This window comes from Cynara cardunculus (assembly GCF_001531365.2).
Source record: "Cynara cardunculus var. scolymus isolate 2C chromosome LG 5, CcrdV1, whole genome shotgun sequence".
Taxonomy (NCBI): Eukaryota; Viridiplantae; Streptophyta; class Magnoliopsida; order Asterales; family Asteraceae; genus Cynara; species Cynara cardunculus.
Window position 1 is genome coordinate 31,370,569 of NC_037532.1, and position 11,205 is coordinate 31,381,773.

General features: G+C 30.8%; 2 protein-coding genes across 2 annotated transcripts; both read right to left on the reverse strand.

Annotated features, from left to right (window-relative positions):
* Window positions 1–2,465: 2,465 nt before the first annotated feature.
* Window positions 2,466–4,162, reverse strand: LOC112512618 (2-alkenal reductase (NADP(+)-dependent)-like). Its single transcript, XM_025118671.1, has 5 exons — window positions 3,886–4,162; window positions 3,597–3,774; window positions 3,205–3,371; window positions 2,982–3,064; window positions 2,466–2,866 (listed from the first exon to the last, which is right to left on the reverse strand). Exons 1-5 carry the CDS (start codon window positions 4,144–4,146, stop codon window positions 2,488–2,490), a joined length of 1,068 nt encoding a protein of 355 aa, XP_024974439.1. The 5' UTR covers window positions 4,147–4,162; the 3' UTR covers window positions 2,466–2,487.
* A 2,569-nt stretch (window positions 4,163–6,731) lies between these two features.
* On the reverse strand, window positions 6,732–8,635 carry LOC112512995 (2-alkenal reductase (NADP(+)-dependent)-like). Its single transcript, XM_025119119.1, has 5 exons — window positions 8,393–8,635; window positions 8,058–8,238; window positions 7,396–7,562; window positions 7,203–7,285; window positions 6,732–7,110 (listed from the first exon to the last, which is right to left on the reverse strand). The coding sequence occupies exons 1-5, from the start codon at window positions 8,630–8,632 to the stop codon at window positions 6,732–6,734; spliced, it is 1,050 nt and encodes a 349-aa protein (XP_024974887.1). The 5' UTR covers window positions 8,633–8,635.
* Window positions 8,636–11,205: the final 2,570 nt, after the last annotated feature.

Consider the following 11,205-nt stretch of genomic DNA (forward strand, 5'->3'; position numbering starts at 1 on the left):
TTTAATTTAAAAAATCACTGACATAAAATATTTTATTTTTAATTAAAATAAATTTCATCAATAATCTTTTTTAAATGCAAATAATATTTTTGTATATTTATTTCATTTTATAAATATAAGTACTTTTTTTGTTTAAAAAATGTTTAGGGATTCAAAATATGAAAGTCTATTGACTTTTTTCAGACTTTTTCTATTATTTTACTATATTAACCAGTTGTATAGGTCATAAGAATGTATCTAACAGGTTTTGGAATGTTCAAGGAGTTATTTAATAAGTTTTGAAATGTCCAAAGACTTATTTGTTTCAAAAAATTATTCAAAAACTTAATCATTTCAAACACTAAACTCCATTGGGTTTTTTAGACTTTCCCCCTTTTTAAAATATAGTATCAAAAGTTAAAATCTCTAAAAAATTACATCCATTTTCAATAACTAATCTATTATAACAATTATATCACTAATTATATTATTAAAATATTCAGTATATTCAATAAAATATTATTTCTATATTCTATACATTTAAAATATCTCTCTTATTACAAATTTGGAGACTCTACAGGGTTGTTTGTTTACTTCTTAATAGTTCCAATAATAGGCAACATCTAAATCGTTAAGAAGTGAATCTTGTTTGGCAAAAAAAAAAGTCTGCTTCTTAATGGTTCTAAAACCCTTTGAATGATTTTGTATCATGGATCTCCCTTAACCATTAAGAGCCTTAATTTCATTGTACACAATTACCAAACAATATATTTCGTTTTGCACTATATCATGAGAGTCTCTTAGGGCCTGTTTGTTTTTCAAAAAAAATCACTTAATTGCCTCTAATGTCTGAATCGGTCAGACGTAGAGGGATTAAGTGCGTTTGTTTTTTTTTTTAAATTAAGTGCTTAAAACATCTGATTATGTCTGATTTATTTAGAGGTAAAATAGAGTCTGAAAACCTCTTAACGCGTCCATCTCTCTCTCTCGCCTACGCAGTACACGCTCCCTCTCCATCTCTCTCTCGCCTTCGGCCCTCTCCATCTCTCTCTTGCCTGCGTAACTCTCCGCCTGCGCCTACCGTCTTTGCAAAAAAACAAACGCGTCGTCTTCTACCTCTCGATCGGATGCACTGCCTCCTCCTTCATCTACCTCCTAGGGTTTTTCGGCATCGATTTCGTTCAATCCTTCGGAATCGAAGCTTGGGGACTGCCTTAGGGCTACTTCGATTCGACGGCAGGCGTTGGAGAGGACGACGGGGAGGTCGTTGTTAGGGTTGCCATTGGAAGGATTCATATCTTGCCAACCTTTGCGTCTTTAAGAACCAACCCCTTTCACTTACGTTTACTAAGATACAGAGAAATGGAAACCTCCTCGAGATCAACACCCCCTTCCAACAAACCCTATTTTCAAGATTCTGAATGCCCAGATCTTCAATCTCCAATCGATTGCGAAAAGGGATCTGGGTTCTACAAGAACGAGGATTCATGGCCAAAAACCCACATGCAGAGAAAGAAGAATCATGTATTTCTTGAAGGGTATGTGGATGAAGAAGAACTCGTGAGAGCCAAGAGTTTAACGGATGAAGATTTATTGGTTGTTTGGTTGCGAGTACAAACAGGGGTTGCAAGGCTATAGATTTCTCTTTCTGGAAGACCCTATCAATTTTGATACTTTCAGCGTTTTGAATATTGATTCCGGAAGAAATTGCGACACAATTACAAAATGAATATTGATTTTAGTTGTTATGAGACTTTATTCGTGTTTTCTATTGTGTTTTGAATCAATTGACGTATTTCAATTGAATGTGTTAAAAGTATATGGTAGTTTACAAATGGTTTAAATGATTGGATATTTCAGTTAAATTTAATTGAAATGAATTGATTCAGATTTCAGACGTAAAAACAAACAGTCTGACTGATTCAGATTTCAGACTTCAGCACCACCTCTTAAAATTCAGAAGTGAATTCAGACTTCAGACTTCAGCACCTCTTAAAAAACAAACGCCACCTTAATCATTTTGATCACTTAATCATTTTGCACCAAATCATTCAGCAATTGTCAAATAGCCCCTACATTGTCTTTTCTTTTCTCTATTTTAACGTAAGTTATAACATGCCTCTTGGAGCAAAAAATTCTTTAAAACCACCAAATTTTTTATTTTAACATAACTGTTGGAGATATTCTTATATTTAGGGGGTGTTTGGGATTGCTTATTTGAAACAACTTATGTTTTTCTACAAAAGTTCTTATCAATTTATTATAAGTTAGAATGGTTTAACTTCTTCAAAAACTTCTTATTACCGGTTTGGCACCGGTATAAGCTGTTTATCCAAACACTCAAAAATGCTTATTACCGGTACCACACTGGAATAAGTCAATAAGTTGTTTTTTTAAGCAATACCAAATACCTCTTACTAAAAAGACGTAACTTTACTACATTGAAACACATGATTTTACTAAAAAGATGCTATTAAATATTTTAACACAGTCGAAAAATAGACTGTTTTACTCATGAACAATGGCAACAACTTGTTTTCCTACATTTTTGCCAGTAAACAAGCCAACGAGGGCGGCTGGAGCGTTCTCAAGGCCTTCTACTGTGTCCTCAATGTATGTTATCTTTCTTTCTTGAATAAGAGGCAACATCGTTTCCATGAACCTAGGATACAAGTGATAGTGATCGATAACTATAAATCCTTGCATTCGGATGCGTTTCATGAGAAGGAAGACGAGGTTATATATGCCTTCATGTCGATCAAGGTTATATTGTGAGATCATCCCACAAACCGCTATGCGACCCTGAAGTCTCATGTTGGGTAGTACTTCATCGAGCATCTTTCCTCCAACGTTCTCGAAGTAAATGTCAATACCATTCGGGAAATACCTGAATCAACGACAATTAAGAAGAAATTTAACAGTTAATCACAATTTTGCTATTACGCTTTTATTGATAATTAATTAATAATGTCATTAAATTTTCATATGATAGAAATTCTGACCTTTTTAAAGCGGCACCGAGGTTTTGCTCTTCTTTGTAGTTGAATGCTTCATCAAACCCGAACTTGTTCTTAAGTAGATCAACCTTGTCAAATGAAGAAATTATACCAAAACCGAATAAAAAATACTGATAAATCATCACAAATAAATCTAAAATAATGTTTTAGGCTGCATTTATTTATGGGTGATAGTGACATAATTTACTCGATTTTGCTCAATTTTCACCTTTTCTTTGGATCCGGCACTTCCGACAACGTAACAACCGTAGAGCTTAGCAAATTGCCCAACAAGTTGACCAACGGCCCCGGATGCCGCTGACACGAACACAATGTCTCCTTTCTTTGGTGAACAAAATTCGTAAAAACCAACATAAGCAGTCATGCCAGCCATACCTACACCATACCCATATTCATATGCGATTAGAAAATGAGAAACTCTTTTAATCTCTTTTAAAAGAGCCCTTATAACGAGAGAGGATATATATAAATATGCGTGTGTATATATTTATGCATATATAAATATAATAATTTGTGTCTAGCTGATACAGGACTCCAACACAAGAAACATACAAGATTTGAACAAGAATACGTAAAAAGAATTCATATAAATCAGTTTACCGAGGATTCCAATGTGATAGGAAAGAGGAACATCTGTATGTTGAATCTTTATTAAAGATTCGGGATTTGTGATCAAGCTATATTCTTCCCAATTAGTGGATCCTGATATCAAGTCGCCTTTCTTGAAGTCAGGGTGAGTCGAATCCAAAACCTCTGCGACTCCATATCCAGATATTGGCTATAGAAAATAATGGTCCGGTTTAAAAATCTCATACCCTTTTCGTTAATCTATCAAAAATTATTTAAAGGTCAAAAAAGCTTTGTATTATAGCAAGTGATCAGGACATACCGAACCAGGAACAAACGAATCGACGTACGTTCCTTCAAAAGGCTTGCTCATGCGGCCTCTCATATAGGGATCACATGACAGATAAAGATTTTTCAATAAAACTAGACCACCATCGTCTTTTGGTAGCTCCAAACAGATGGTGGCATCAGAAGTTACTATCATGTCAGATTCTTTCGGATATCCGTTCACGTAGTCTTTGAATATCACCTGTTTGTTTCTCACCACCACCACCTCCGACGATGATTTTGCCACCTCTGTCATTTTATGTTCTATCGGTTTTTTTGTACGAACATGATCCATATACAAATATATATATATATATATATATATATAAATGTTTATTGTTTGAAATGTAGTATATAGTTAGGTAAGCAGGCCAACAATCGTTGCATCCAAGAACGTTGAACATCTATTTCTTTAATATTTGTGTCCCTTTTGTTGTGTTTGATTTATTTGTTTATGATACGTAATTTATTATGAGTTAGAATTAAAAAAAGGAAATGTTAAAAAAATTCATTGATTAATTTTTTAAACTATTTTTTTATAAATTAATGTTTAATATTTCTAGAGTCGAATAAATAAATTCTTAAACTTTTTAAAATAAAAAACCCAATAAACTTTTTTATTTTAAATAATTAAGGGGCTGTTTACTTAAATACTTACCCACGGTAAATGTTCGCCGTTATGAGTCAACACTATAATTTTTTTTGTAGGTAAGGTTGTAGCATATCAAAATGGTATCGTGTGCAACAATATATATGGTAAACGCTTATCCGGATAAGAGTCGTCACCCTTACTTACTGTGTAAGACTCTCTATCCTTATCATCGCTCTTACCAGGTAAGATTCCTGGGTCTTGCCATGTTCGTCTAGTGAGAAAAATTGTTCGATAAACACCTACCGCGAGGGTGAGCTAACTCCAAAAACCCGTCCTCAGTTCGGATTGCAGGCTGCAACTACGGAGCAATGCCGCGTGGAGGTAGAAGGCCCACGGGTCGTGAACTTCTTTCCTTTTGAGTGAGATTTTGAGAAGAGTTGTTCTTTGGAGAGCACAGGAGCAAGTCAGAAAGTAGAACCATCTGATTTGATTCGTTCTCAATAGCCCGGGCAAGCGTTTAGTAAACAACCCCTAAGTTTCTAAATATTTTTTGAACCAAGTCCTTATGCCTATAAAACGAAATTAATATATAGATTAATAATAAAATACAATAAATTAATAAAAAATGATTAAATACCATTTTTATTAACTTTTATTTATTTTTCATATTCGAACGAGAAACATAAGAGAAACTAATAACTATTTATTTTTCAGATTCAAATAACAATAATCGGATCATTAACAAACACCTGTAATTGCTATTTAAATATGAAATAAATAAGGATTAACAAAAAATAGTGCATATTTTCAATATTATTGGTTCGTTGTATATTTTCGTTGATTTGTTGATACATGTCGTTTTATAAGTGTAAGGATTTATTCCGTCAAGCACCTAATCACATGAATATGAAATTTCGTTGGTTTAAACAAGTTCAATGATTTATTTCAGAAAGTTTAAAGATTTATTGGTTCAAAAGATAGTTTAGATACTTAAGCTTTGTTTGTTTTTATATAAAAAAGCTCTTATTAGTCTCTTATATCTGATTCGTTAAGAGGTAAGGTCATTCAGACCGTTTGTTTTTTCCAATTTTTCAGAGCAAGTATGTTTTATTGTACTCTTATCTGGTAAGAGGTAAACCAACATCTCATTTGCCTCTTATTGTTCTTCAAACCCTCAACAACGGCGTTTCTCAATTGATTAACCTTAACCGATCATTTCTCTCAATCAATCCTTACCAAATCAATCCTCACGCCTCTCAATTGATGTATTTTAATAGGATTTAAATGTGTTAAATACGTTAATGACATATTATCATTCAAATGAATGCTAATTATATAATTTAGATGTAAATTCGTAATTAAGATGAATAAATATGAAGACATATACAATTTTTTTTGGAAAATGTTAGGTGAAATTGTGACAACGTTTGTTACGTGAGAGAGAATCAGTAACATGACAATGACATTGACAATAACAAATGTTCTCGGTTTTGGACTTTTCATAACCTACCTCAAGAATTGGTCAAGTCCGGTCCTCAATTTCCCATGTTCAGTTATGACACTATAAGAAACACGATTTTATATCTAAGAGTAAACTATAAATTTTGGTCCTTGTGGTTTGTCAAAAATAACAGTTTTCGTTCATACAGTTTTGAAATTACAAGATGTTCATCATGATTTGTAAAAAATGTCTCTATTTTGGTCCCTCCCTCTACTGGCCATACAAGAATTCCGTTAATGACGGACATTTTTGTCTTTTTATTGTCTTTTATCAATCAAAACCGATTTTACGATTTTGGTCTATGTCGTTTTTGATTGGGTAAAAAACAAAAATATCGATAAATGACAAAAATATCCTTCATTTAACAAAATTATTTAACGGCAGTTAGAGAGAGGACCAGATCTGGACGTTTTTTTTTCCAACCATGATAGTCATGTAATTAGCTTGATGCAAATAAACGAATTTTTGTTCTACGTCTCCGAGCGTAGCACGTGTGTCGCCCAGGGTATAAGGGGCATGATGACTTGACGTCATTTCGTACCAAAAAAGCCTATGTATGAACAAGGATTAATTTTACTTCTAGGTGTTATTTTCGACAATCCATAGGAATATGTAATTTACTATATATCGAATAAATAAGTTTTACTTGCTACAATATAAAAGTTATAGTTTCTTTTTAAATCTTACATCGAATAATGTAACTTTTGTATGCCATCTTAATTCATAACACATATAGGAAAACAGTTGTTTATCGATGAGTTATGGCAACAACTTGTTTTCCAACATTTTTGCCGGTATATAAGCCAGCCAAAGCAGCCGGAGCGTTCTCGAGGCCTTCGACCATGTCCTCGATGTATGCAATCTTTCCTTCTTGAATGAGAGGCACAATCATATCCAAGAACTTAGGATACAAGTGATAGTGATCGAAAACGAGGAACCCTTGCATTCTGATACGTTTCAAGATAAGTAAATGGAGGTTGTATATGCCTTCAACTCGATCAAGGTTGTACTGTGAGATCATTCCGCAAACTGCTATGCGACCATGAATCCTCATGTTGTTTAGTACTGCATCGAGCATTTCCCCCCCAACGTTTTCAAAGTAGATATCGATACCGTTCGGGAAATACCTAGATACAAAAATAATTAAGTATGAATAACAGTTGATTTCGATTATATTGTCGATGATAAATAAATAGTATCAGAAAGTATAAATCTTGACCTTTTCAAAGCGGCATCGAGGTCTCGCTCTTCTTTGTAGTTAAATGCCTCGTTAAATCCAAATTTGTTCTTCAGTAGATCAACCTTATCAAACGAGGGAAATCATACAAAATATGTGTTATAATAAAAGCTAGAATGACGTTTTAGCACTACAAAAATGGGTTTACATGATGAATAATTTTCCTTCATTTCACCTTTTCTTTCGATCCAACACTTCCAACAACATAACAGCCCAAGAGTTTTGCAAATTGACCAACAAGTTGACCAACTGCTCCAGATGCTGCTGACACGAAAACGAAATCTCCTTTCTTTGGGGAACAAATATTGTGAAAACCAACATAAGCAGTCATACCAGGCATACCTAAACAATGCCCAAATTCATGTAACATATAATATTTAGATAAGAATTATAAAATATGTGGAACCCCATCAGATAACTCTCCAAAAAAACCCTAGAAGGAAAGTTCCAATATATATATATATATATATATATAAAGAGAGAGAGAGAGAGAGAGACTTGGGATCATGTGACACCAAGGGTTTTTTGTGAGACCCGTAAGACCAATTTTTAACCATTGGATTAGATCTACAATACGAACATCCATAATCACAAAATTGCCACGAGACTTCTCAATAATCACAAAATTGTCACCGTGCAACTTTAGACCATTAGATTATTAGCTTATAAAGTTGATCAATGAACATAAATTGGTCTTACGGGTCTCACGAAAAACCCTTGGTCTCACGTGAATCCAACCATATATATATATTAATTATTAAGAAAAATTGTTCAAGTCTAGCCAATATAAAACTCGAACAAAAATAATGTAAAGTTAATCCATATAAACCAACTTACCTAGGATTCCCGTATAATAGGAAAGAGGAACATTATCAATATACTGAATCTTTATCAATGACGTTGTGTCTGTAATCAAACTGTATTCTTCCCAATTAACAACTCCCCATACCAAGTCGCCTTTTTTGAAGTCGGGATGAGTCGAATCCAAAACTCTTGCAACTCCATATCCGCATATAGGCTATAAAAATAACAGTTTATGTGAAAACAAGCCGGTTTTCAACCAATTTTTCATACCCAAACCTTGTTATGAACAGATCCGTTGAAAACCTAGTTATAACCAAAGATTATTTCTAAAAAGCTTGTATCGTTTAAGGTAAGTGAGTGAGACATACCAAACCTGGTGTGAAAGAAGTGACGTAAGTTCCCACAACGACATTGCCCATACGATTTCTCATATAAGGATCACATGATAGGTAAAGATTTTTCGATAAAATTAGACCGTCTTCGACTTTCGGTAACTCCAAGCGGATGGTGTTATCAGAAGTTACGACCATGTCAGATGGTTTCATATACCCGTTCACGTAGTCTTTCAATATCACTTGCTTATTTCTTACCACCACCGCCTCTCCCATTTGTGATATATGAATTGTTAGTGATTAAGTCGTCTTCTATATAAAGATGAAGAATATATATAGAGAGAGAGAGAGAGGAGCGATCAATTGCAAACCATCCTTATTTGTGAAAACCTTACAAACCAATCTCATCCATCAATTTTCTTGATCAATGGTCAAGATTAAATATGTTTATATTGATAATAAAAAAGGAAATAAAAATAAAAGTTTAATTTTTAATTAAAAAAAGGGCAAAATTGTCAAAATTTTAATTTGTATGATTTTGTAAACAAAGGTAACAAGATTGTGGATATCCTAACATTAATGAAACAAAATCATTGTTTTAAAATCTCTATATATCATTTTATCATTACAAAGATTTTAACCAAAAATATTAGAAATTTGACAAATTATATGTTTGATAAAAATTATTTTCATTTTATGACTAAATATTATAAATAAAATAGCATCCACATTAAAAATAGATCCAAGTAAGGAGCAATGAAACTAGGTATATCCTAATAAATTATGAAACAAAAAAATATATTTTAATTAACAAAAAATAATTAAACTTTTTGAATACTAAATGAAATATTTTGTTTCATTAAATGAATGAATGAAACCGTTTCACCATTTATTTTATGAACTCACGTGACTCCTTGTCACCTACAATGAAAGATGGACCATTTGACATGTAGTAGTGAACGATATATGAAACTATTTCATTAACGGTTATTGAAGTAGGATTAGACTCTTAATAATTTATAATCAAACTAATTTTAAAACAAAAGATATCTTAATAAACGATGAAACATATAAAGAATAAAACATTTTTGAAAATTGAATGAAACATTTTGAAAACTGAATACTTTATTTTCATAAGTGAAACTTTTTCATACATAAAACATTTCGAAATATTAATAAATTAAATTAATCAGTGAAATTGTGTTCATGGTCACTATTGACCATGACATTCATTTCATTACTCAAACTACATATATTTTTTCAATGAAACGAAATCAAATTTCATATTGTAGTGCTTTTACAGTTCATATTTTAATAAGTATAATTTAATAAAATAATAAAACTATTATTGGTAATAAAAAATTATATTAAGAAAAATTGATTTACCATCTTCTATATTTAATGTTTCTATTATTATGTTTCCATAATTAAGAGTAATTATTACATTTCAATATTAACCAGTATACAATCAAATGACTATTATACCTTTACTTATTAAAATTAAAAGGAAAAAAACGAAATTTTTTTATTGGTCGAAAATGGTTTGCATAGTTTTCATGAATTGGGCGGTTTGTAATGTTACCCGTATATATATATATATATGAACAATAATTTGTTAATCAAATAAATAGTATTAATTTTATTTTTCTATCCAAGCCTTTTATTTTTTCTAATAAACAATTGTGGTTAAATAAAATATTATAATCTGATAAAAAAAGGAAACAAATTAAATGGTATTAAATAATGGACGTTTTTGGAATAAATTGTTTTTATTTTTGGAAGATAATTATATTTTATTTTTAAACAACTTCATAGGTGAACCAAAAATTTCAAAGTTTGTATTATTTCTTTGGTTAACAAAAGGAGGGGCATATATATAAAGGGTCGTTTTTTTGTTAACCAATGAAATAGTACAAACTTTGTTAATCGGGGCATTTTCGTCTTTTCCATAACATCCCTTAATTATATCATTAACTTAATTATTTCACCTATGAAATTTCTGGTTTCATCTATGAACTTGTTTAAACTTCCTTAATTATTTCATTCATTTTCTGGTTTTAACTATAAACTTTGGTAAAAAATTTGGAACAAACAAAGTTCATATTCGGAAAACACGTTATGAACTTTTACAAAAATTATTATTTTTCACATATAAATTTAAAATTAAAATGATTCTTTCACTTTCTAGTTTCACCTATTCACTTTATGCTTTTACCTTTAAACAAAAATAAAATTAATATTATTATTGATTATCTTCCAAAAATAAAATATAATTAGATTCTAAAAATAAAAAATCATTTAAATATTATTATTGATTAAAATAATTTATTTCAAAAATGCCTTTCATTTAATACCATTTAATTTATTTCCTTTTTCATCATATTATAACCTCCAATTAACCACAACCATTGATAAAAAAAAAAAAAAAAAAAAAAGTCAAATCAATTAACAAAGTTAATATTATTTAATTGGTTAACACATGATTATGCCTATATATATATATATATATATATATATCGGATGTTTAATTTACAAACCATACAAATCAATCTTAGTTGTCCATCTAATCTAATAAATATTATGATTTTATTTTATTTTCTAATTTAAAGTTATGATCATAATGAATAAAGCTCATTATCTTTCATATATATCTTAATCATAATTAATAATTATTTAGTCATGATAATTAGTCATGATTAATAATTAGTCATATCTCAGTTATAATTAATAAATAATTAGTCATGATAATTGTCCATAAATGTCTCCACTTTTTTCCCTAATATAAGCATTGTTAATGGTTTGTATAGTTTGTTAAAATTAGATGGTATGTAAATGAAATATCCATATAT